Source organism: Oxyura jamaicensis, chromosome 11, assembly GCF_011077185.1.
Source record: "Oxyura jamaicensis isolate SHBP4307 breed ruddy duck chromosome 11, BPBGC_Ojam_1.0, whole genome shotgun sequence".
NCBI lineage: Eukaryota > Metazoa > Chordata > Aves > Anseriformes > Anatidae > Oxyura > Oxyura jamaicensis.
The window spans coordinates 19,899,633-19,926,267 of NC_048903.1; the positions used below are offsets into that span (position 1 = coordinate 19,899,633).

The 26,635-nt window shown below is 49.1% G+C and overlaps 1 protein-coding gene across 1 annotated transcript in view; it reads left to right on the forward strand.

Moving 5' to 3' along the window:
* The first annotated feature begins 6 nt into the window (after positions 1-6).
* Positions 7-26,635, forward strand: part of SPG7 (SPG7 matrix AAA peptidase subunit, paraplegin) — a 31,595-nt gene continuing 4,966 nt past the window's right edge. Inside the window, exons 1-13 of the mRNA XM_035337222.1 lie at positions 7-132; positions 1,419-1,521; positions 2,893-2,982; positions 7,506-7,756; positions 8,759-8,898; positions 11,506-11,608; positions 13,113-13,238; positions 13,557-13,719; positions 14,461-14,634; positions 20,308-20,432; positions 21,677-21,779; positions 22,810-22,920; positions 26,209-26,324. Coding sequence (XP_035193113.1) covers positions 22-132; positions 1,419-1,521; positions 2,893-2,982; positions 7,506-7,756; positions 8,759-8,898; positions 11,506-11,608; positions 13,113-13,238; positions 13,557-13,719; positions 14,461-14,634; positions 20,308-20,432; positions 21,677-21,779; positions 22,810-22,920; positions 26,209-26,324 — 1,716 coding nt within the window. The 5' untranslated portion in view covers positions 7-21. The remainder of the gene's footprint in view (positions 133-1,418; positions 1,522-2,892; positions 2,983-7,505; positions 7,757-8,758; positions 8,899-11,505; positions 11,609-13,112; positions 13,239-13,556; positions 13,720-14,460; positions 14,635-20,307; positions 20,433-21,676; positions 21,780-22,809; positions 22,921-26,208; positions 26,325-26,635) is intronic.

The window sequence follows — 26,635 nt, forward strand, 5'->3', positions numbered from 1 at the left end:
GGCCGGGGCCGGGGCCGGGCCATGGCGCTGCTGCGGCTGCTGCTGCTCCGGGGGCGCTGCGCCTGGCCGCGGCCCGCCCCGCCGCCAGCCCCGGCTTGGGCGCGGCCTCGCCCGCAGCCCCGGGGCCTGCAGGTAACGGGGGGCGGCGGGGCCGGGGGGGAGGCTCGGTCATAGCGGCCCGAAGGCGCCGTGTCACGGGTGGAGCGTTAGGTGTGTCCAGGAGGGCCGGCACGGGATGAGGCCGCCGGGGCTCTCACGGCCGAGGCTCCTTCCCCTCCCCCCCCCACCCCGTGCCGGTCCCTGCACCGGTCCCGGTACCGGCGGGACGGGGCCCCCCCTGCGGCACCCGGGTGGCCTCCAGGGCCGTTTCCAGCCCAGGCCCCGAGCGGCTGTGGGTCCGTACAGCACCCTCCCTGCGCCCCAAGTGCGTTCCCCTCGGTGCTGCTGTGCACCACAGATGGGTTTTCCCTGCCTTGTGCTGCTGGTATTGCAAACGAACGCCCGTAATGCGTACGGGAGGCAAGGATCCTGCTTAAAGCAGGCCCGTGACATGATCCAGCTCCGTTTTCTGCCTCAGCGCAGTGAACGGCAACGGGCAGGCCAAGCAGGCAAAGGAAGAACAAGTCTGAGACCGCTCCGTGAATCATGCCGAGGTTTTCTGCTACCACAGCTCTGTCATCAATTTAAAGTAGCCCGAGCTGTTCTGTTCCAAAATACCCTGGTCCCAGGAGGTTACCCTCTCAGGCAGACACGAGCAGTTGTGCTGCCGACTCCCAAAAGGGAAAAAAAAAGGATTTCAGCCTGGCCAGTGCTCCTGTCTAACCTGCTGCACAGAAACTCCCCTCTGTGTGTGAGAGGGAGAGACAGGGAGTCACATCTGAGGAAGGGGAAGGCGTGTGCCGTGAGGGTATTAGTTCGTGTCTGTTCTCAGAGGCTAAGAAATTGCCCTTAAATGTGGATATAAACTGTAGGATTGCAGCTGAATGGCCATGGGGAAAACAGCTGTGTTATCCTTACTGCTGTGCAGCAGGGTTACAGAGCAGGAGTTGTTCGGATTCCCTCCTGTGGGAGGGTATGTTTGCGTTCTGGGAGTTGGTTTCTAGCGTATCTTTAGAGTGAAGAGCAGCAGTACAGCAAGGAAAAAGATAAAAATTCCGAGTGTTTTGAATATGTGTTTCTATTTATACGTGTGCTTATTTTAAGCTGGGTTATAAACAACGTCTTCAGAGTCATGTGGCAAGTTTGCAGCACAATCAGGAATAATATTTGGGGCTTACAACTGCTGGTCCTGCAGCTTAGCCACAATATTTTGATGTTTTGGAATTTCTGCCTCATGGGATACAGAAACGATAAGCTGTCACAGGACTTTAACGATAATTGTCTTTTTTTTTTCTTCCTCTCCTTTATCTCCTCTTCAGAGCCTTCTGTCACAAACACTTTCCCCCACATCTCAAGGTCTCAGTGGAGTCCTTCTGAAACAACAAATAATTCGAGATCCAGTCAGGCTTTGGAATCTCTTAGGTGAGTCCCAAAGAGCAACTCCAACGAGAAACTCGGAGGGGGGAAAAAGGTCTTATTTAGTAATAGTGTTGACTTTTCCTTACTTTTAATTCCTGAAAGTGAAATAAAGCTGTCCTGTTCCTGGCTTTGGGAGCAGAGTGCCATTTGCAGGGGTTCTAGGTTTTTTGGTGGCAGAGATGAGCAATGGCATCTTTCCACCAGGAGCTCAGTGTGATTAAGTAACCCCTTGAGTCATTAGACCTAAAAGCTAATTTAAAAACAGCAGACTTCAAACTAGGGAATCTTCCTGGGCCTCATTAGCAAAACCTAGGAGGAAAATGTCATTCACCTCAGTCAGAAATCATACCATGTAACCTTGCTAAAAGCCTTGCGTTGGAGCAGGTTAAAAGGGTATTATAAGGTGTTAGCTGAATTCCTAGAGCAAAAAGTACAAAGCTGTAAAACAAAGGCAATTATTCTTCTCGCTCTCCTCTTCAAATTGGGCAGCAGCTTTGCTGATGCTTTGGAGATCTGAACAAAAGCGGTCCCTGCGACTGTGAGCGCTGTGGGCCTGGTGAGCTCGAGCTGCTTTACCTTGAAGAGCTGTGCTTTTTTTTCAGGGGGAAGAGGGGGTCATTTGTTTCGGTTTGCCCCCTTTAAAAATAAATAAAGAAAAAATACATGCATCATCTTTCAAATGGCTGCGAATCCTCTAGTAGAAATAGCAGCTGACAAGCAGTCCAGCTTCTGGGCTTCAGTCCAGCTTCTCTTTCCAGACCATGAGAACGAGAAGCTCCAGTCCTTGAGTCAGTTGCCTTGCTTCTGAAATTTTTGTATTTTCCTGGCAAAAAAAGCCTTCACTTAATTGTTCTGTAGCAGCTACCGTGGGTTTTCCTGTTTGTAGCCATCCTTCCTTGGCTTTTATTAGAGTATCCTAACAGTGTGTACGGAGAACCCTGCACTGAACCCCAGCAGATAATTTCCCCTAGCATGCGTTCACAGCTCTAGCGTGAGGCTGTTCTTTACTGACCCCACCAGCCTTAACTTTGGTTATGCCTTGGGGAATGTGTAAATGCTCTAGTACTGAAGGAACTTCTCCAGATGATTTTTTTTTGCCGTACTGAAACAATGTCCGAACAAACTCCTGTTTTGATTGGATTGTGGAGAAGTGTACATTCTATAAGGAAACTGAAGGAGTCTGTCCCTCCCAGTGCTCCCTCTTGTGAGGCTGTCTCATTTCCGTGGTGCACAAACGAAGCTGTGTGCTTGGGTGGGTGTGGAAGTGAGGTCTGCGTGCGCTGGGAGCTCACGTGGATTTCTGCCGTCCTTGGTCCACCTCTCGCTGCTCCGTGAGGTCTTTGGTAGTAACTGCTGGACTCTGCTTGCCTGCAGGTAGCACTTACTATTTTAGTACTTCAAGCTCTCGAGGGAGTAACCATAAGAATGGAGGATTCAGGAAGAAGTCTCCAAAGGAGGATGAGGGTACGTATGTGCCAAAAACATACTTACTGGCATGAGTCTTTTGTGCGTGTGTGAGGGACACGGGGGGGAAGTGTGGAAGATCAGCCTGAATGCTCATCTCCCTGGGTACTGCAAACTTGTTTCTGTAACTTCCAACGGAGTCTGAGGCTGTGAACAAGTTGGAAGGGGGATTTTGTCTTAGCTGGCGGTAGAATAAAGCTTGAGACAGGCCATGAAGCTGATTCTCTGTACGTGCTGCTTTGCATCCTGCACAAATAATTTCATTGACTTTGGCTTTAATTTTGCCACTTTCCAAAGGGGAACAACATTTACTGAGTTTTGGTTTGGGGGTTTTGGTATAGAGCACTTTGACTTCATTAAGAACTAAATGTTAACACAGATTGAAGCTGGAATCTGTTTATTTCTTACTTCGTTTACCTTCTTTGTGGGTGTGTCTGCTTCTGGTGGTTTACAGAGTTCAGATGTAAAAATAGATTCTTAACGAGTCCTTAGCTGTGTTGGTAAGGGCACTTGCTCAGAAATTGTCTTTTTATTAAGTTGGTCCTCCTGGATACTTTTTTTTTGCGTATCTTGCTCTGTCTGAGCCCCAGGCATCCCAGCACACAGAACTTTTTGAACACGAATTTTACCTCACTAAATGTGTTCTGATACCTAGGGAGCTGGGTGGCACGCCAGGTGATGCAGAGAAGTCAGTGGCCGCTCTGTACCATAAGGTTGTTGGGGGAAGGGGGAAGAGAGGAATTCCAAGATGCTAAAAAGGAGCAGGGACATGAAGGAGAACATGTGTTGAGACAAAAACATTGCATAACGTCTGACAGGCCGGAGTTCTGATACTTGTATCTTCTACCAGTAGGTTTTCATCAAAGATTTTTCAAATCCGAGCTGATTTGTGGGTGTCCCTCCAAGTCCTGGTGTTGTCAGCAACATTTTGCTATTTGCAGATTGACAACAGCTGCATTCCCTTTTAAAAGTGTAATTTGATTCTTCCTTTCCACTTCTGTAAGGAAAATTCTTTGCTCGTTTGTGAGTACGTTTCTTTCCCTCCGGTCTCCCAAGAACTGAAGTGTGTGCAGGGTTTCTAGGAGCTGGATTAGGCATGTTTTCAGGCTCTGTGCTGCAGATTTTGAGCTGTGAAATCCCACAGCTGAGGGCATGTCTTGCATCTACTGGCCTGGGGATTTTTGTACAGAGTCAGAAGAGGTCCGGATGAAGGCCTCATTCTCCTGTCTAGTCAGTGATACGTTCCGAAGCGTCACAAAGACCTAAGCATTTTATTCATCTTACGGCACTCGCTGCTGCTTGCAGGGGCCAGTGATGGTTCGAGAGGCTTTACGTGGATGCCTGCTGCTTTCAGGACTTCTGAGCGAGGGCTGAGCCTCCTGCAGCTGGAGGGCTCCAGACCTTTGCGCTGCAGGCTGGCAGGCAGCTAACGTCACACCGCTTCAGTAGGTTACACTATAAACTTTCACCTTGGTGCATCCGATCGGGATGCGAGCGCAGGTATCGCCCAGTCCTCGCTGAGGAAGCCGGAGCTCAGAGGCTGGGGCGCTTGTGGTCTGCGAGACCACACAGGGTGATTGCGAGCGCAGCGCCTTGAGGTATTGTGGCTGTTAAAATCAGTAAACAGTAACATGCTGTGCTCTGCGGCCTCTTTTCTCCAGTGATTAATGGATAGCTTGACTTTGGGAGGTGGAATGCTCCCCCATGTCTCCAGGGGAATACTCATCTCTGCAGTAATTATTAAAAAGAACTCTTCAAACTGTCAGTGCAGCCCTTGCAAGATTTTAATCAGAGAGTTCAGATTTGGGGTTAATGGCAGATCGTTGCTTCATGGAGGCTTTTGGAGACCAAAGAGCTGGAAGTATTCCCACAGCTGCTGCTCGCAAGTGTCACATCCAGTTACTGGTTCTCATTTACTGACGGTTGTGGGGTGGCTTATGGTGCAACACGAACGTTGTACTGTAAAGACGGTCATATTTTACATGAACTTAGGATTAGATTAATTTTGTCCTTAATTAAATGCAGGGTAGGAGAAGGCTTTGTATCTTCTAGCTTTCTAGAAATTTCTGAAATTATTCAGCTGTAGGTTAAAGATCTGAGACGAGTCTTGTATCCCAGACGCTGTTTGTCTCAGGGTGTCTAATGGCAAGCTTTTACCCTGTGGTGATCTTTTTTTTGTGATAACATCCTCAGTGAATGCGTGCTGTACGACATCCCACAAGCACGCTGACGCTGTCTGAGATGTAACACGCAGAAGGGCTTTAGCAGTAGTTCATTCACATCTCCAAGCAAGGAACCTGCATAGCAGGAGCTGGTCGCTTTCTTTAAGTCAGAACTCCTTTTCCTAGACATTCCTTTTTTCTATGAACTTAGAACTTGCTCGGTAGTTACGGATAATGCCCAGGCTGAGGCCTCTACAATACTAGCCTTGAATGTTCTTAATAAAACTCCTGGATGTTAGCCTGCAGGTCTGTGACGGATTGCTTTGTTCTAATGAGGCTGGATCTAGCAGATAACGAAGTGAGGAGATGGCATCAAAGAACAAAGTGGATGGGCTGGACGCAGCGTCTGAGCTTGTCTCCGTGTTTTGAAATCGCGACCTTATCTGCAACGCCGCATTGTTTCTATTTAGGAACAAGCCTTTCCTGTTAAATGTGGAGCAGAGCGAGGAAGCGAGTGAAAAATGACGCTGCGCATCTGAAGGACAGGGTACTTTTTTTAGCATCTGACTGGGTCATGTGTTTGTCCCTCGGTTTTGTTGCCGCGTGTGTAGGGGTCTAATTGGTGGCTAGTGATAAATGCTGGTGTCAGAACACTTGTTAGGAATTCGCAAATCAATCTCATCTGGGCCGCAGCAGGCAGATGCACTAGTGCACTAGCGGTCCAGTGGTACAGAATTAATTTATTTCTGGGTGTAGAATGGTATTTCTGTATGCCATCTTGCTGCTGGTGTTAAATTGTATATCAAGACCGAGCAGTAAGTTCTATGGTGAGAAGTTCCACACGTAACTGGAAAGAAGAGGATACTGGTTGTCATCTTAACAGCTCCGGTGCTCGCTGGCGGTTGACACTGAGCTGTGCTACCACCGAATTCTGAATTTGCCTAATGTTGGGAGCCTGAAAAAAAAAAAGGTCTGGTGGCAGATACTGCAAGCCAGCCGTCCCTTTTTCTCGTGTCACCCCTTCAGTGTGCCACTGGTACTGTAAAGGTGGGGAAGGCACATCCAGTGTGTAACGCTGATCCAGATCTTAACGAGAACAAGCTACCAAGCCCGTTTAAATATGAAGGTGGTTACGTAGCAGGGGAGAAGACGTGCACAGAACAATGAGATCGATTTGAGGTATATTTTGATTCAGAGGTAAGCTGCATACTGCTCTTCTGTGCGGCGTTCGATCTGTTCCGAGTGCCGGTTCTCTCCTAGGCAGTAGAACTGCTGTTGGTCTCGTGGTGCAGGGCGCCAGCGGATCAGGAGTTCACCAGGAAGCAATTATCCCGCAGCACTGTGCTACATGACTTCACAGTGAAACTAAGACTGGTTTTACTCACTCCTGGTATTTTTTTCAGTGGATGTGTTAGCAACAGCCCGAGGACTAGGCAGCGTAGAAGCGTGTTAATTAGAACTGAGCTGTAGTCATACTTGAGTGCTTTTTAGCAACAAAGGTCTGGTGGCTTTATTATTTTATTCATCCATATTAGGCCAGGCAAGCGAGTCCTTCATGTTCGAGCAGAACGATTTTTGGTGTCACCACAACGGGGGCAGTGGGCTATGACCATCTGAAGGCTCCTGGAGCACAGTCGGACTGCCCCGAAACACGGAACGCTGATCAGAGCGTTCCAAAATGTTAGAGATGGGTGTCGGCCTTCGCGCGTGACAACTTCTGCAAGTAAGGGACTGTCTTTGGCTCGCTGATGCTTCAGTTCCTCCTCTTACTGAAGCACAACTTAAAATGGAAGAGGCAATCCTCCGTTATCTGTGTAACGTGTGTACGCAGTGCCTCCCCGCGCGGCTTTTGGGGCTTGGGGAACAGCTGGATATAGATGTGGCACAACAGCCTCCATTGGAAAAGCAACAATGTGATGCAAGCAGATGATTGCTGGCTGTCGGGATGCAAAAGGTGTCTCCTTCCAGACAGCCACCAAGCTTACACATGACTGCTCGTGCTTTCATAACCAGGCTTCTGCCCTGGTGCTGTTCCGTATGCACAGCTGAGGCCCTGTGGCTTGACAGCCTAGAAGCCAGGAAGGCCTGGAAGTGAAATGTAACCCAGAAAACCGACTCCCTTGTGTAACCTTGGGCAAGTCACACAGCCTCCTGTTACCTTTGTGAGCCAAGGTAGAAAATGCCCTGTGCAGAGCCAGTTCGGTCCTGCCTCCAAATACAGTGCCTCCAGAGAACCACGCAACAAAAGCGTTAAAGGTACCGTGGTGTTAGTCTTTGTCGTTTAGGTGTCCCTTCGTTTGGTCACAGAGCTGTGCAGTTACATGCTCACTTCTTTTTTCTCTGATCTTTTTTCTTTTTAAGAGGAAGAGAAGCGCAGGAAAAGGGAAAATCAGATGCACCTTGAACGCTTGCGGGCACTCCTCATCATAACGTTAATAGTGCTGATGTTCCGATTCACCGTCAGCGAGAACAGAGAAGGGACCAACATTTCCTGGAATTATTTCATCAATGAGATGCTGTCAAAGGGGGAGGTCCAGAGAATCGAAGTGGTTCCAGAAAGTGATATTGTAGAAATTTATCTGCACCCAGGAGGAACCCCGCATGGACAAGTCGTGAGTGGCTTTCTCTGATGGGAATAGATCTTGGATTATACTGTTGGAAAGAATTGAACTAATGAATTATACGTTCAGTAAAACTCTGGCTGGTAAACTTGCTTTTCATTAATTGTACTTCCTGTTGTTTGTAGTTCAGGGGGCTTCTATTTCTCATACCAACCTGCACACTAAGATTTTTACTTTAAACTGTAAGAATAATTAATAGTGACCTGGAAGGCAGCATTACGAATGTTTAAAAAGCTGGGGAAATTCAATAGTTCTTTCCTCCCAGCTCTGTCTAAAATGTCAGAAGGTTTCTAGAAGATGATTGTAAAGTCTTAATTCTAGATCCAGTTTTAAAAATTGTCTCCTGTTTGGATTTTAGTTCCAGTTTCCCTGTCAAACTCCATCAGACTTCCTTCTTAAATTTTCCAAGACGGGGGGAAAAAAAAGCAAAGTTTGATCACATGCTTGCTGTATTTCCAGGAGTTGCCACCAAGAATCATTACAAACTAGCCTCAGAGATTACAGTATTGTTCTTGGGTACATCCCTTGTAGTTCATCGATTTATGATCCATTTTGCAATCTGCTGGATGAAATTAATTTCTGAGAAAGATACAGAAACAATAGCCAGAGGCCTCCTGCCCAGTGATGTAGTTTTCCAGCTGCGTTGTAAAACTTTGACTGGACCCAAGCTATCATTACCATTAGGTTTGTAATACTAACTTCATCCTCCAGTCTGCCTACAAAATCATTGCATCTCCTCGTTTGTAGAGAGCTGAGATTTAGTTCTTGGCTTTAACGCTTTCATGAGGTGCCAGAAAGCCATGAGGTGCTCCTGACTCGATTTGGAGTCCTAGTGTCAGTTACCTGCTCGTGAGTCCATGGGTGCAGCCAACAAAGGATGTGGCAATGCTAACTTTTATCTGACTTCTCTGTTTTGTGCGCCTCTTCTGCTCGTTGTTGTCTTTATACTACACTTACAAGTTCCTTTTGCTGCTTTTGATTGCATGTCCCCAGAACGTTACCCTGCTGTACACAATGCGGGTGGCAAACATTGACAAATTTGAAGAGAAGCTGAGAGCTGCGGAGGATGAGCTGAATATTGATGAGAGAGAGAGAATCCCTGTTTCCTACAAACACCCCGGCTTTTATGGAAAGTATGATATCAGCTCGTGCTTACTGTTGATTTTACGTTGGCAACAACATCCCTCACTTGGAGAGCAAAGTTCCTTCCAACTTGGTGTTATGTAAATGCAGAACAAAAAAAAGTGGTCTCTGTTTTGGAGCACTTAGGCGGTCTTTGAAAAATGCTCTAGATGTGCCTTAGTGACTCAGAAATGAGGCTCTCAAGGAGATGTCTGGAACTGCAGCACGTAGTGCCCCAAAATATTTGGGGTCAGTGTCAGCAGGTCCGAGCAAAGTCTGCCAGTTGCTGCTGTCCTTGCAATAAGCCAGAATTCGAGTGCAACGTGAGATAGAAATCCTGACTCAACAAGCGGGATGTTACGCCCTGGTTTGTGGAGAAGGTTGGTGGTGCAGTACGCTGTCCCCTGTTAGAATGCTTCAAGGAAGGCCTGTGGTGGTGGTTCAGTCTGTAAAAATAAACACCTCATTTTGGCCTGTTTCTCCAACAGCTGTAGATCAGAGGACAGCCTGTGCTGGTGCTCGCTCCAGCTGTGAGCCACATACTGAGCTGAGCAGCTTTGATGCTAAGATAGAAAATCTCACCGAGGGAGGAGTGCTTCTATTAAATTTGCAGCCCCTTTCTGTTACCTGAAAGGATCTCGGGATCCTTTGCTTTCAAAAATACTAATTAAAATGTCAGTGCTTAAAGGTTTTAATTCTGAACTAAACTGCAATGAGCAAGAAGCAAAAATCAGACAAAAGATTACAGAGCACTGGCTAGCCTTTGTTCTGTGCTTTCATAAGATGTTTTGTGGGCATTTGCTGCTCATGTGGTTTATTTGCCCTTCTGTTAAGACTGGCAGCTTATTTTTGCAAGGTATGATTTATGGGGCACGGAATATAAAAGAACCCTGTGAAGCTCGCTCACTGGCTATCAAACAAGTCCACCTCCGTCACTGACGGCTGTGCTGGTGGAGAAAGATGCTCTCGTGAGTGTGTGGAGGGACTGGCCTGTGGAGAGCTCTCAACTAATATTTTCTAGGCTCCTGGAGATGGAGATGCAGCACAGTAATACTGTCTGCCAAGACAGAAATCCCATGCCCTAGCAGCCACGAAAGATAGCTTCGTGCTGCTGCCGCTACCTGCCGAGATGGCCCCGTCACCGGCTTGTGCCCCACGCTAAGCAGAGGTGCACAGCGTCGGGTTTGTGTGGCTCGTGGGGTTTGGAGCGCGGTATCTTGCCCACTGGAGGTGGGGGTGGCCAGTGCAGCTGTTCCATCTGGATGCCTTACCAAAATGTGAAATAAATGTCGTGTTCATACATGAGAAAGTGCCCGTGCAGGATTTTGACTAGTTGCTTGTCCTCTGAATGACATTTTTTACACTTTAAACGCCTGATTTGTATGAAGATAAACTCCTTAAATAGATCACGCTGTATGGAATCTTTCGCTGAGATTCGTAACTTGCTGATTTTTGTCAGTTTGTGTAATGGGAAGAGTACACTGAACAGTTAGTCAGCTAGCAGCACAAGCTGCTTCCCCTGCTTCTGAAAATCTATTTTTTAAGAGATACTACAGGGTCTGAAGTCTCTCTCTGGAGACTTCAGAGTCAGGAGTTTGAACCTGTGAGGTGCAGAGCACTTAGAGCTTGCATTCAGTTTGCTATCAGATACGGGCACTTGATGCGTTTCAGAATTAATCCTCTGATGCTAAATTGTAGGTGATTTCAGTTTCCAGTGTTGCCTAGGAGCCCTCGCTCAGAGGAGACAAATGCAGCTAGGTATACAGCACATGCTGCTCCCATTGCCTCAGTAAATCATCTGTTCCTGAGAGGTGGAACGCGTGCTCCTAGTTTAAAGATATGAAACAGAAGTGCAGGGAGGCAGGATCATTACAGGGCCAAGCAGGGCACGTGTAGCAGAACAAGGAGCTTAGTTAGGGTACCTCAAGCCCCAGCCTGCCATCTGACAGTCCGATCATTCTTCCTCTTATTAAAAGTATCCCGTGTTCAGAGCTCACAGTCTTTAGTCCTCAGCACATTTGACTTGTAACTGCCCTGTCAGCTCTGCCCCGTGTCTCCCCTCTAACCCAAGAGGTAGTGCAGAGGATCCAGACAACTCATCGTGGTTGCTGCAGGACCTCCTTGTCTTGACTTGTGGGTGGCTGGAGCAGGGGCAGCCAACCAGCCTCTCTTAATGGGAGACTTGTGCTGGGATTTCTGCCAGGTGTGGGGGAGCTGGGATCTTCCTAGCATCGCTGGACACAGGTCTCCTGCGGTGAGCTCCCGTGGGAAGGACTGCCAGTGCCACTGGCTTCTGCCCTGGATGCGGGATGTGATCTGACTGCCTGAAGGTCTATCTGTTCTATAAGTAGAAGTGCCTCTGCAGGGAATGGTGAAGCGGAATTCCTTCCACAGCTGTGAGCAGTGTGTGCCAGTGTCCTCTGGTTAACTTCTCGGGTTACGTAATTGTTGGGGTTTTGTTTTCACATATAAAATTTTAAGGTGCCATTTTCTTAGTCATGGATGCTCATGGCTGCCGAAAATGTCAGGACCTTTAAAGTACTGAAAATACTGAGTAGTATTTACTGAGTTGTGGCTGAACGCTTCAATTTTTACCTGTCCTGCTTCTGTCCTTTCAGTGATGTCATTTCCCTGATAGTGACACTTATGGCTGTGTCCATGTTGTGGAGCATCTTCCGTCTGATCAGGGTCGCGGGCAGGGCAGGAGGATTCAATGCTTTTGTAAGTACGCTGGATCTTCACGGTGCTTTGCAGCCTGTGAGTAGTCTTGCCTTCTGCTGGCCTAATCTCCTCCCCTTTCCCCAGCAAAGTCAACACAGATTGAGAATTAAGTGATGCCAAGGACTCCTCGGTCTTGACACATCTTGCATCTTTTCCTGTCCCGATCATCTGACTCGTTTGTACAGTAACTGGCCCTAGCTGAGGCCCTTTCTTTCCCCCAATGGCAGGAAGGGCTGAGCTCAGTGCATTTGCAGTCCAGTTTGCTCTGCTATTTTCAAAGCTTGTTAATGAGTTGCAGCTGCAGATGGTGTTTTTCACTGGGTCCTGCCAATATGCCTCCCATACAGCCAGGAGTAGGAATTGCTGCTTTCTGCAAAATGAATTCTCAATTTATAAAATATGTTCAGATTCTGGATTTCATTACGTGTTGGCCTGCTCCCCTCACGCCACATGCCTCACTTGCAACATCAGTTAAATCTCCTGCTATCCTCCACCCTTGCCTGGATCAGCTGATGAAACTGTAGAAATCAGCTCTGGGTGCACTGGCACTGACCGCAGGGATCCGGGGATGAAAACAGCAGTGAATTCAGTCCCCTGGTAGGTTTCCCGCTTGCTCTCTGCAGCTCTCTTCTGGCTTTGGGATTCTCTTTATACAGAGGGGCGCAGCTGCCTGGGAAAAAAGAGTAGTTTAAAGAAGTGTTAAGTAATGAGGGCCTTGAGGACTGGTTTCTGCCCTTGCATAAGTGGGGACAGCTAGGCCCAGCGTGTTTAACTCTTTGTTTGGGCAAACTGCTGCTTCTAAGGCACGAGAAGCTGTAAACTTTCTTCTAAAAAAAAAAATCCTGAGTAGCTGTTTTCAGAGGAACATAGCGAGCAGTTACAAGTAGGATGTTTAACTAAGTCCTTGTTTTGACTGTCACTGTGGCTTAACACGCACCAGAAGGCTGGAATGTGGTGCCTGTTGAATTCGAGAGCCTATATTCTGTCCCTGGGTTGTGTTGTAGAAGCTGGTGGCAGCGTTGGACAGCGGTCCAAAGTGTATGTTTGCATACGTTTACAAGGCAATGTTGGTAATTGATTTACCGCTGGTATTTACCATCCATACATGTTCCTTAAAGCCACACTTATCCCGAGTGTCTTAAGGATCGGTGAATTTAAAACTAAGGGAGAAGATCCCAAATAAGATTTTGGACATTCTATGCAATTTTAATAAATGTCTCTGCCTGGTCTGCAGGGACTTGGGCTGGGTTGGGAGCGTTATTGCAGGTTTACTTTCCCTTCCCAGCAAAATGTGGGCGAATAAAACTCGAGGCAGCAGTCCTGCAGTCTGGCTGTGAAGTATATCCAAAGCAGAAGTGAGGGAAAGAACGATGCATTGGTGGGCATTGTAACGCTCTTTGGGGATGGCCGTGCCTGTGCTGTGCTGCGTAGCAAACCGCCGTTGCAGGCTGCTGCCTTGTCCAGAGTCAGAGCGTGTCTTCAGTCTTGGTGTTGCCTCCCCCAGAACCAGCTGAAGATGGCTCGTTTCACCATTGTGGACGGAAAATCCGGAAAAGGGATTGGTTTCAAAGACGTAGCAGGAATGCATGAGGCGAAAATGGAAGTCAAAGAATTTGTGGACTACTTAAAGGTATTTAAGAGTAGACCACAACAAGTGCTTGTTGCCCATCTTCTGGGTTAGAATTAACCTGGGGAGGAGGGTCTGTTCTCTTCCTCCTGCACGATACTGAGCAGCCTCTGTTTAAATAGGCTGAAAACCTTAGTGCTGTGATCACCATGACTCAGTGCCTATTTCCAGTTCTGTAACAGACTGCAGATGTAGCTGCTCCCATTAGGAGCTCGGGGTTGCTCAGGATGAGAACAGTGTCGAGAAGCTCTGGGAGACCGTATTGTTGTGCAGATGCCTCGTGTTGGCTGTGGATCTGATGCAGCTGTGCTGCTCTTACAGAATCCCGATCGCTACCTTCAGCTTGGAGCTAAAGTGCCCAAGGGTGCCTTGTTACTTGGACCGCCGGGCTGTGGGAAGACGTTGCTGGCAAAGGCGGTGGCTACAGAAGCACAAGTACCATTCCTGGCCATGGCAGGCTCTGAGTTCGTGGAGGTGATAGGAGGTAAGCGTGGTGGGAGGAAGGGAGCGGAGGTTACTTGGGGAATGTTGGCTGGGCCTCGCAAAGGACAGAGTTCTAGCGTTGGTTGGCATGGGAAGGGCAAGTTGCATATTTCTGCTGAAAATATAAAAGGTTTCCAGCAGTAGTGGATAGTGAATAACGTGGTACCTAAAACATTTTCTTTTAATAGCTAGTTGCTTCTTTCTGACAACGGGAAACCGTGGTTCTTCACCTGTAAGCATTATCTCTGACTCGCCTCTACTTACTAAAGCCATTCACGGAGGCTTCCTTCCTTACATTGAGAATGCTGATGGATTTTCTGCTGCTCCCTGCTGATGGGAGGAAGTATGGCCTCTCTGTGCTCAGGGATTTCAGTCTTCTTCCTTCCTTCCTAGGTCTCTTGAGACCCAGCAAGGGTCTGTGTGTGGAAATGTGCTGAATATTTTTGCTCCTAACCTGTGGAAGGAACAGGAGCTCATGTCTGGAGCTGGGAGCAGAGCTCCTCTTACAGCAGCTCTGAAGAGTCTGCAGTTTCGGGAGCTCAGTTAAAAGCCAGCACTCTCCAGGACAAACAGTGTTTAAGGACTAAAGAGATGAGTTCTGTGACTGATTCTTTGTATCTGGAGTGTGGAGAGAGGGACTGTCGCTCACTGAGGGTTTGCCTGGGTCAGATGTCTAACTGGGGGCCAGCAATCCTCTATAGCTGCGGCTCTGAAGCTCGTTTCTTCTTCCCTTCCCCTACAGGTCTTGGAGCTGCCCGAGTTCGGAGCCTCTTCAGAGAAGCCCAGGCTCGTGCACCCTGCATCGTGTACATTGATGAAATCGATGCCGTGGGCAAGAAGCGCTCAACCAATATATCTGGTTTTGCCAATGCTGAGGAGGAGCAGACCTTGAACCAGCTGCTGGTAGAAATGGATGGTCAGTATTTCTGTCTCTTAGCAGCTGGGCCCTTGTCACCTTGGAGATCTGGGCTGCTGTCCTGTTTGAACTTGCAGCGCCTCTTTAGCGTTTCCTTCTCGGGGAAGGATTTAGCATTGCATTGAATCAAACCTCACTTCCCTCTTTCCTGGGACGAGGCTAGCTGGCACTGCACAGCATTTTCAGGACTAAGCCCAGCATTATGATTTGGTCATGTCATTGTTAAAAACCTCTCTGTATGACAAGTGCTAACTGTGGCTTGAACTACTGCTTAGGGACTTTCACGCCTGAAAATCATTTTTTTTTCCTATTTGGACACTAGGCCTTGGCTGGCCTTGTTTTGTTTCTGGAGGTCATCATATCACTCGACTGGAGTGGGTCCTTTCTCTGCTCTTTCTCCCCTGCACCAGCTGCTGCTGTGAGTACAGAAGAGCAGCAGCTGTTGCTCAGCACAGCGTTTTTGGAAGCTGTGTGTCCAGTAATTGCTTCACACTGAGTTACACTTTTCTGCAGATCCCCCAGGACTCTCCTCAAGCACTAGGCTGAATCTGCGTCCCCTCGTTAGTCCCTGTTTCTGAAGGTTTCATACTGCATCTCCTCATCGGTCACTGGAGGTTAGGCAGGACTGCTCCAGAGCTGAGGGTGCCTAGGAAATCACTGGGCTAAGGAGAGGTGTTTGAGAACGTGGTGTGAATAAGCTGTGGAGATAAAACCCTATATAAATGTCTAGATTTCAGAAGGATTAAGGGTCAAAGTCTAGTAAATGTAAAAACCCTGGAGCCAGCTGTTTTTGTGACTGTACTCCAAAGACGGAGTCAGAATTGTAGTGTCACATTCGGGGTGAATGTGCACCAACAACACGGGAGCATCCACCTGCGAACACCACCGGTGGATAACATGCATTAGAGATCCTGGCTGGCAGAGGGCAGCAACCCCAAAGACTCTTCCTACAGTAAGTGGCTTCAGCTCAGGAGTATGTTTTCCTACTGGCAGTTGGAGAGGAATTATTTACAATACTGGGGAACCAAACGAGAGTGAATTGGCAGCAAGGACACGCTGCTGCCCATTGCTGGTAACACTTAGGTCCAGCTGACCATTAAATGTTGAATACTGGCTACGTTCTAAGACAGGTGGTGTTTTAAAACTTGATAAGGTTTGAAGTTAATTGTCCCGTAGGGACATAAGCAATGGAAAATATTCATTCTCCCATCCCTTGACCTATTCTCATGTCTCTTGCGTGGCTCTAAGATGCCTCTGTGAGCTGGGAGAGGGAAGCTGTGCAGACAAGTCCTGGTTTGATGCCACGCTTCTGGATGGCTGCTGGCCGTACCACATACGGAATCGAGCCTTTTCTCAGACGCTTTCATGCAAGCGCCAAAAAGAACGAGCCTTTGTCTGTTGTTAGTCATAGCTCTGTCAGAGCCTGCCGCCCTGACCCAGCTCGCACTGCTTCTGTTGCTAAACCCTTCTGTTGCAGGGCAAGGTAAGGGATAGCTACCGGTCCTTCGGGGTGTGTTTGTATCAGTCTGCTGTTCTGTGGGACGGGGCTGCCTTTTACCTCGACTGTAAATGTGACACCTCATCAGACTTCATGTGAGAAGTTAGAAGTCCTGCACTGAAAGCCTCTCTTTCTCCAGACCCACGGGGTGAAAGGAGCTCACTCCTCTTTGCTGGGTGCTCACAGGGGAGCAGTGGGTGCAGCCCTGCTGAAGCAGAGCTCTTCGTGCAGCTCGGCAGTAAGGCTGCCTTCTGGAGTTTGCTGTGTGCTCGGCCTTCGGCACTCGAGGGGAGAAGCTGGGACGTGAGCAATGCTTTCAGGGAAGGGTAGCTATTCCTCCTGCTGCACGCAGGATGATCTGTAGTTCTGGGTCCCTGCGGTGCTGCAGGAGGAGGAGAAATTGTGAGCTGGGGCACAGCATGGTACAAACAGGGTGGAGTGGTCCTTCTGAACAGAAATCCTCCAGGCCTCCCTCTGCTTTAGCCCAGGTGCCGTGAAGTATTTGAAGGAGGGGAACGAGGGGTCCTAAATAACCAGACACAAATCTGGTTATCACCTCCCTGCAACACACAGTGCTATGTAGATACCAGAAAGCACCACAGATGTGGGTGTGGTTCCATGGGACTTCGCACATACACACGCTCAGGCCTCTTGGCCAAGCATATAGATATTCTTGGAGCGTTTACAGCTGTATCTGTGTAATGCTGTCTCCATGGAAAAGGCCGTTACTGCCACACAGAACAGCAGTGCCAGCTTGGTTGTTTTTTCCTCTCGACGGTTGCAAGGTGAACTGGCAACAGGTTACTGCTGAATCAGATGGGGGCCATCTGCTCAGGAACCTACAGTGCAACCTACATCTCAGTGCTGGAGAGGAAAATGTCTCATTTTCTGTGGTCTGTGGAAATCAGGTGCTGTTTCTAGGGTGTTGCTTCTTTGAGTCTCAGTTCAGAAATTAGGGAACAAATCCATTCAAAAGTGAGTTCAGAAGGTAAATACTGTCCTCAGTGTATGCTTTAAAAGTCCTAGGAAAAAAAAAAAATAGCTTCTTTGTGTGCTGCCTAGCTTATTTTAAAATTTATATTGCTTCATGATTATTTATTTGTGTCTTGAACAGATCATGGACTAAGTCCCTCGTTCAGCTAAGTGCTCTATCAAACACACACTAAAAAAATAGCCCAAGGAGTTTACAATGTCGAACGAGAGACAGCTGGCAAGGACTGTCAGGGCAGTACAAGCAACACGGGCTTGCTGTTGGCTTGTACGCATCAGCGTGGATCTTGGCTGGTGTTATTGAAATGCTCTCTGACTGCATGTTACCTAAACGGACGCTGGAGCGCTGTGTCCAGCCTTACAAGAGAGTTTTCAGGAGGACAGTGAGGATTTTTCTGTTTTTTAAGGAGGTTGACGGTTTACCCAAGCATAAGTGGAGGAGGCATGTGTTTCTAATGAGGAACCTTGAAATGGGAGGTTGAGAGCTGTTTCAGCTGCTTTGGGCTTAAATTGATGGTTGCATTTCTGCAAGGCAACACCACAGCACTGAGTCGAGCTATTTGAAAAAAATCCAGTGCAGAAGTAGATCTGTGAATCATCAGCTTAGCAGCGATGGTGGAATGTGTGTGCTGGAACGAGATTACTCACAGGTGAGGTGGGGAAAGAAGAGGAGGGTCAGAGCCTCACGGAACCCCTCTGCCAGCTGCGGGAAGGACGGGGGGCACCGGGAGCTGTTACACGGAGCTGTGCAGGATGCCACGTGCGATTTGCTCTAATGCTGGTGTGGATTTTAGGGTAATTGTAGCCTCTTCCTGCAAGCTGCCGTGGTTTCATCGCTCTGACAGTTCTGGAAGCCCCAGGAATGGGGTGGGAGAAGGGGAGGGACGGAGCCTGTGCGCACAGAAGCTGCTTTAAAAGCAGAGCGACTTGTACTCCAGCCTTTGTCGGAACAGGTGTCTGCTCTGAATGGGGAATCTTCCCTCACAAGCCGCAAACAAGCGGAAGAGGAATGTGACCCAAATACCTCCTCCGTTCTGAATACATCTGGGGGGAGCCTGGCAGGTCTGGGCTGATTCCTGGCTTCGTGGATGAAATCCCAGGCCTGCTTTTGGTGGCAGCCTGAGGTCCTCAGACGAGACCTCTGCCCTGACTCGCGCCACGTGCGGCGTTGTGACCCTGCGGCTCCCCTCGCAGCGGGGGCCCTGTTTCAGTGACACTGCACACGGGTGATGTCCAAAACGCTTTGAGGGGAAGGACGGGGTAGTAACACTGGTGGGATGCCCATCAGGGCGGTGGGCAGGGAGGGCACTTCGCAGTCCAAGCGGCCCCTTCTCCTTTCCTTTTGGAGTGGGTTAAGTCGTGCGCGTTGCAGATACGAAGGCTCTCTTCGGGCTGAATGTTCAGAACTGTTTTTAATTCGTTGCTGTTGCTGAGGTGGTGTTTTCCTAGCCTGTTCCTGTGGCTGATCGTCGCCTGTGGAAGCCAAGGCCTGTCACATGCCAGGTGCCACCGCGCTGGGGGCTGCGGTGTGACTCAGAGGCTGCTGGTGTAGGTTTACCGGAGCTGTTCCGCACCGCTGGGCCGCGGGCTGGAGAGCAAGGGGGGCAGAAGCTGCCGCGAGGAGGAAGCACTCAGCGCTTCTGTTTTTATGTGTGTTCCAATAGGCAGACCTATTTTAAGGCCGCGTCTTCCCAGCCGCAAAGCTGATAATGCGCTGTACCATCTAATCCTACCATGGGAAGGAAGCTTGCTATCCCCCAGGTGCCTGCCAGTCTCTCTGCTTGTTTATCACCCTCCGGAGCGCGGTGTAACACACGCCTGAAGAGTGGTCGGCTTCATCCTCTCCAGGAGCTTATTCAGACAGCGTCCTGCAGGGAGGAAGAGCGGAGGTTCGCTGTAGCGCAGGCTGAAGGAGCCAGTCCCCTGCCTTACCTGTAACCTTAATCTCTCTGCTGAGCTCTTGTACGCTGACACATTTGGCAGCTCTTCGGCAAAGCCGGAGAGAGCTGAAACCCACCCAGCTTACGTGCATAAAGCCGCTTTCTGCAGCGTGTGACTTGGCAGCGAGGGGAAGCGCATGGGACTAACGCGGCCGTTCCCTGGGAAGGCTGCTGCGTGCCAGGGCGGCTGAATCGGCTCCGAGCAGGTGACTCATCCCAGGGCCCTCTGGGCACCTGGTGGAATGTCATAAATAAGCAGCGTGGTTCGGTGATTCAACATCATCCCCGGCTCCCCACCCAGGCAGCGCAACCACCTGCCCCGTTCTGCCCTCCTCCAGCTGTCAGTGCTCTGGCTTCCCCAGGAAGTCCTGCCTGCCTTTGATGCCTCCGTGCTGCGCTTGCAAAGCCTGTAAATCCTGATGCTCCCTTCATCTTTAAGACCCGGAGACAAAACCTCGTGGCTGTGGCTTGAGCTGGCGTGTGCTAACACTCACCGTGGAGCCGCTCGGGCGCGTTCTGCCCCTGCCTGCATGGTGTCCGTGGGGTGTTCTGCAGGGCTGGTCTTCGCGCTGCTCTGCAGCATGCCTGGGTGCCTTTGGCGTGATAAGAGGCGAGTGGAAAGACGCAGATCAAGCCGTGCTGTACTACGGCACTTGCCGGGTGGCAAGGCTACGTCTTCTACTTCTGCGTTAACGTGAGCTGGTCAGAAGGAAGCCTGTCCCTTCCCTGGTGACCTGTCTGTGACTGAGGGCTAGAAGTGAATGAAAGCTGGACGGGCTTTCCGCAGAAATACTGGGGAGGAAAGTGCTATTTTGGCTAAAAAGTGTTGTTTGTATAACTGGAGCTAAAGGAGCGGGAACTGACTTCAGGCTGGGGGTGAGAAGGCACATCCCGACTCATCTGAACGGAACGAATCTGTTCTGGCTTCCACCTGGAGCAATTTCAACATGTGGCCAAAAAAAAAAAGTTCTAGCCTGGGGTTTAAGTAACTGAAAAGGGAATCTCAGAGTGCCCACAAGGCCCAGAGGCTGGCCCGAGTGACCTGGGAGGTTCCTTCCTGCCTCATGCTCCTCGTGAACAGGACACTTTCTCAGCCTCAGCTGCCCCAGAGGATGTCGTAAATGCGTCCTTTGTGATGAAGATGTGTAAGATGTTCTCTGCATCCTGCCCTGCCTCGTCCCTTTGTGTGCTTGCTCTGTGTGATGGTGGAAACCTTCACCTTTGTTTTTTCTCGTTCTGCTGCAGGAATGGGGACCGCAGACCACGTTATAGTGCTGGCTTCCACCAACCGTGCCGATGTCTTGGATAATGCCTTGATGAGACCTGGGAGGCTTGACAGGCACATCTTTATTGATCTTCCAACGCTCCAGGTATTTTCCACGCACTGCCCTGTCCTTCCCATAATGCTAATGACAAAAGTGCCCCAGTCCTTGGCTTGCTGATGATTCACGGGCCTGGCAAAGGCTGAGCTCGGAGAAGATAGAGATAGCATGCCTTCCTGTGTGCCTTCGTTCTCATGTATGTGCCCTAAATCCGAGATTTGACATGCTAATGTAGCTGCCTGTTTCAGTGAAATGACAGCTGGCTGGTTTTAAGTGTATCTGTTCCTACACGAGCTTTGGCAGAAGATTCTCCTGTGAGGTTCTTTGCCATGCAGATGCAGAACGTTTTATATAGTCGTCTTCCCAGGAAATCGGGAACCACCTAATTGGCAAGTTGGCTTGTGGGGGAGAGCTCAAATTCTTGTGTGCCTTGAGCATCGTTCCCCTCGCAGGTTTATTGTCCTCGCTATCCTCTCAGGCTCATTGTTTTCCTTCAGACAGCCCACTAAGTGACTTTCCTTCTGAACGCTTGTTAAATCCATTTACTGGGGGAGTCTTCCACGGCTGCGTTGATGTTCGTAGCAGAGCTTTGGAAACAGGCTCAGCTGCAGTAAAGGTCCGTCCGCTCTGCCAGCACAGCCTCTTCTTCTTCCATCTGTGCTTTACTGTCGTCCTCAGAGTTTTCACTTAAAATACCTTAAATGCCTGATACAATCTGGCACCGGAAGCGCGAACCGTGCAGCTGCCCTGAAGGAGGAAGGGGAAAAACCCTGGCAACTGAGCCCATTGTTTTAATCAGGATCTCCTGGACCAGCTGAATGAGTCACTCCTTGGCTGCCCGCCAGCCATCAGCTCACCCCCACCTTTGTCTGGGAAATGGTTGCAGGCTAAGGAACAGCAGATGGGGTTTTCGTTTGCAGGGTAGGAGGGAGCAGGTAGAGGCACTCGGAGCTCCTTCCTGCAAGTGCTTTTATGCTAAGAGAAAGGTTAAAAGACAGATCAGAGTGAAAGTTTGGAGGAGAGAGAGTGGCCCTGAGAGAGAAAGCAGTGACTCACGGTAAGCCTTCGTACATCTGCTCTGAATTTGAGAGCTGGGTGTTTATCGGGGCTCCCGTGGAACTGAAGTGCTGTAAGGACAGCCCTGCCCTCTGGTGGCAGTGCTCCTGTCCCCGCTGCCAGAGGTCTGCCTCCTCCTCTGCTCCCCGGGATCGAGAGCAGGCAAGCTGCCATGTTGCAAAGGTTTGCTGGGCTCGCGTGTTCGCCGTCGTGTGAGTGCTCTGTGCTCTTTGCAGGAGAGAAGAGAGATCTTTGAGCAGCACCTGAAGGGTCTCAAACTGATCCAAGACGCCAGCTTCTACTCGCAGCACCTTGCAGAACTGACTCCAGGCTTCAGCGGTATGACATGCTGTGTCCCTGCAGGGCTGTTCTGCCTCCCTCCTTGCTAATTCCGCGGTTCAACCTGAAGCTTCTCAGTTGCTTAGTTTTAAGAGGGTATCTTGGTCCAAAGGGCTTTTTTTTTTTTTTTCTTCCACTGAAATAGTGGGAACCTAACCAGCTCCCTGGTGAATGGAGTTGCAATAAGCAATTGTTTGTGGCTATTTTCAATCTTCTGAAACTTGTGGCGGGGTGTGGAGGTTGGAGGAAAACACACTTTTACAGTGCCTGAATCCTGATTCCGAAGGGGAGGAACCACTCTTCATTCTCTTCTCCAGAGCTGTTGTCAAGGATGAGGTGTTGTGCTTCACACTGAGATGTGGAAAGACTCTTAAGTTGATATGTGTTACCAGGAAAATGATGGGAGGAATGAATAGCAGTTCCTTCATCGGTCAGGGTAGAAATTGGACAGCTCTGGCTCCTGCACTGAGCCTGTTTCCAGGGTAGGTCCCTGGGACTTTGAAACAGTGCTGAGCAAGGGGCTCCAGAGTTCCTGTTTATGTGGAGTTCCTGGAATATCCTTTCTGGGTTTTCCCCTCTAACAGGCCCCAGCACAGTGCCTCTTCGTGACTTCTTTCGGCAGCCCCCCGCCACCGTCACCCACCCACACAAACTCAGAACAGATGTTCTTTCTCTTCTGCACAGAGGTTTGTGTGGTCGCTGTGTGAGCAGCGCGGCAGCCCATGCCAATCCAGGCTGCCCACGCCACTCCCCTGTTGTCGAGAGCCAGCCTTGGCTTCAGCCCGTTAATTGATTGCTGATCTCTGTGTGGCAGCGCAGCGTTCATTGCCAAGGCAGTTGTATTGTTCAAATCCAACATAAACACCATGGATTAGGATTGCTCTCTGTTCCCAAGGAACAAAGAGGAGCTTGCAGTGCAGCTATTTAACTTCCTTAGGTCCCTCTCTAGATCTGTTCCTGCCTTTTCTGTCCCCTAAGATGCCCGGCACATAACAAACGCAATGTAATTCTTGTAAACTCTTGTCTGCAGGAGCTGACATAGCAAATATATGCAACGAAGCTGCTCTTCACGCCGCTAGAGAAGGTCACAAATCCATTGATACTTCCAACTTCGAGTATGCGGTGGAAAGAGTGATTGCAGGTGAGTGACCCAGCCTTTCTGTTGCTGTCTTGCTAATCTGTGTCAGCTCCTTGCGAGAAGGATCAGGTGATTGGGTTATGTTCCAGGAAGACAGTCAGGTCTTAACTGGTTCCTCTCATAGAGAGAGCTGTCTGGAAAATCTTGAATGCCATCGTTGGAGAAAGGTTTGTGAAGCCCCTAAATGGACCTGTTTTTCTGACCCCGCAGGCAACCTGAGCCAGTAGCTCAGGGAAAACTGACTGGTAGCAAAATAGTAAAGAGGGGAATTCAAAGCTGGATGGTTGGTGGCTGGTTTGTTTTTTCATTAAAATAAATAAAGTGGAAGTATCTCTGGGTTTTTGTTTCTGCTCTGGACACCTGCTACATAAACATGAATAGCAAAAGCAAACAGGCTACCCCATCCTCAACAGCAACAGGAAGAAATGAGAGATTTTTCTTTTTGGCCTCAAAGCCCAGGCTTTGATGAATTGGCAGAATAAACTGAAAGACAGTAGAGTACTGTTCTCCCTCTGAGAACATCCTGTCAGCCTTTCCCTGTCACTTGTGCAAGTGCCAGCAGAGGAACCTCTGGAGATTACCCTGTAGCAGTGTATTAGAGGGAGGGGGGGAAAGAGTTCCCAGAACGCTTGACTTCACCTGAGGGATTTGAAGCTGGTGGGTTTTGATCTGAAGTGCCCTGTAGGCAAGCTTTGGTTTCCATAATCTGACACTTAACTGCTTCCAGGCTGCAGCATCATTCCTGGGGGGTGAGCATGGGCAAACGGAGAGGCGTTCTGTGCCTTTCTTAGTAGAGCGTGTGAAACAGGATGTTTGTACTGGGTCAGTAATTTCCTAATATAGAAGTTCGGTTTTCACTATTTGTTTTTTTTAATCAGAAAATGCCTAAATAATTCCTCATCTAGGAGATTTTTGAGAACTCCTGACAGTTTCACCTGCCTCTTAAAAACAACCCCTGGAGTGCTTTGGGTGCCTGTGACCCCGTTTCCACAGAGCCCAAACTGTACTCAGCAGCTCCCAGGAGTGGACAGCGGGACAGCTCTAGCTGCAGTGCAGAAGTCCTAATCAGCTGTAGCAAATACGTGCTTTACTTTCCCGCCTGCAGTAGAAAAAGCACTAAACACACAGACATTCCCTTAACTTCTCATTCCGAACTCCACCATAGCCTTAGTTCCCCAGACGTGGAAGACAGGGCAAGAAGCAAGGAAGACCGCAGGGACGTGTAGCAGGAGGGAGATGTTGTTTTAATGTGGTGGACGATAGAGGGCATGGGCTTCAGCAGTTTCACTGCTGACAGGCTGGCTCGCCCCACTGAGGCTTTGTGGCATTTGAGAGGCAATAACATCTTTTTGTTGCTTAATCTGATTTTTTTCATATTAGCAGGACTTGGCTATTTTTTGTAGGACACCCTGAACACCCCTCCAGGCCCTTGTATTAAATGTACCCTTGCCATGTAATAGGAATGCTTCTGAGTTTCACAATTCAGAGGGTGTTTCAGCTGCTCTAAAAGCTTTTCTTGAAGAAAACAAGATATTACTGCGCTTCCCATTACAGGCTGCTGGTTTTAATAAGGGTGGTGTGGAATCAAAAGAGAACTTCGCAAGTCCAGAGGCCCTGTCAGCCTTAAAGCTTTGTGTTGCTGGAAGGGAGGAGTAAGGAGTCTTCTCTGTGGCCGTCTCCATTGTGTTTTTAGTTTGGGAACAGAAAGGAGGCAGTAAGGCAGGTCTCCTGGGAGGGCTGCAGGAAACCTGCTGAGCACACACAGGCAGTTAGGGGCTCTGGTGGGGTTTGTGTACGCAGCGTAAGACCAGCAGAGATGCACCCGAGTTACTTCCTGGATTATTTCTCTCATAAGTGTGCTAAGTGCGGGCCTTCAGAGAACTCTCCTTGCTTTCTGGAGGGGAAGAAACAATCTCTGTGGGCACACTGGGTGCTATTGTGAAGGGCACAGTCCCTCCCTTCTTGGGCTGACAGAGGGATGCTTCCAGAGCATCCAAAAATTAAATCAATGATATATAGCACATACATGCATCTTCCTGTGGAAAGATCCGTGCAGGGAAGGCACACACACTGCTGAAGGCAAGGTAAGGGACTGGCTAATGAAAATCAAGGCTGTTGCAGTTAATCTGCTATTCCATCACCATCATGCCTTGCAGGGCACAGTGGTTTCCAGCATCCCCCAGCAGTAATTTTACCAGATCTGCCACGCTAATTTTGCTGTTTCCTTGTTTAATAAAGCTCTTGACTTTGTTTAAAAATTAATGTTAATAGGATGTTGTTTTCCAAGACATCAGGCAGCCTTGGTATAATGCTGCTCTTGACTGTGCCTGCTCTACCCCCTGTTGCTCGTGGCACTGTGCAGAGACATCCACCTTAAAGTGCTGGTACCTCTTCTGCTCGCTACGCAGGGCAGCAGTGAGTGCTCGGTGCGCAGCGTGGCCTGTCGTTAACACGTTTTCTACGTGCTAGAAGCTTTACTTCCATTCAGCATTTTTTGAAATCCTATTTGGGCTTATTCTGTGCTACGGACTACTGGGTTGGAAAATAGACACTTTCAAAAATCACCTTTCTGGAGAAAGTATTAAATGTGAGTTATGGCTTAATTTGCTAGTTCTCGGGAGCCTGGGAATAAGCTCATACGGAGCATGCCATGTGTAATCAGAGATTCCTTGGGTCTGGAGAAAGATTTTGGTAGATAATCATGGTTTTTTTTTGCTGACATGAACACTACTAATGCATGAGAGTCTGAGCTGGGACCTCTCTGCTACGTATAATGGAACATCTCGGTTCCTCATCCCTAAGGGACTGAGAGATCACACACAGCAGAATAAGTATGCTCCTCCAGCCAGACTCCTTTTTTTGGTGGTGGGTTACTTTAGGGGTTGGATTTTTCTTTTTTCTCGAAATGGTACCGACTTGTTGTGGATCTGTCCCTCGGCAGAGATGTCGTGTACATACCTTCGGCAGAGCCGGGAACAGAGCAGAGCTTTGTGTCCTAGAGCTGTGAGTTAATTAAACATTAAATTATTTGTGCAGTGATTAAGTCTGTTGTAAGGGGAAAAAGTTTGTGCCAAGCATGGGCTGCCGTCTACCGCAGGGACAGAGAGCACCTCTTCCACAGCGTGTAACCGAAGGCTGTTTTACTGCCTCTCCCTAGACAGAGTGCAACGGCGACTTTGCTGGCAGTGCAGCCCCAGACTGCTCTAGCTCGTGTGCCTCTCTTTACAAGGTTCTGTCTGTTGGTTACATTTCTTGTCAGTTTATTGTCTTACTTTGTCTGTGTTCCGATAGGCACCGCCAAAAGAAGTAAGATCTTGTCTCCAGAAGAGAGGAAGGTTGTGGCGTTCCATGAATCAGGTCACGCGTTGGTTGGCTGGCTGCTGGAGCACACGGAGGCGGTGATGAAGGTAACCCCACCGCTGGCTATCGTGTAAGGAAGCCTGATGCTGGGCGGGCAGAGCCCCCTTTGGGCGTCCTCTGTCCAAGACATGTTGATTGTTTTGCAGCACTTGTGTCAGATTCTGCTGCATCACCCTGGTCTCTGTGAGCTTGGAGCCCTGAATGCTGCATCAACATAAACAGCAAAGATTATAGAATCACAGGATGGTTTGGGTTGGAAGGGACCTCAAGGATCACCCTGTTCCACCCCCGTGCCATGGGCAGGGACACCCCCCACTAGATCAGGCTGCCCAAAGCCCCATCCAGCCTGGCCTTGAGC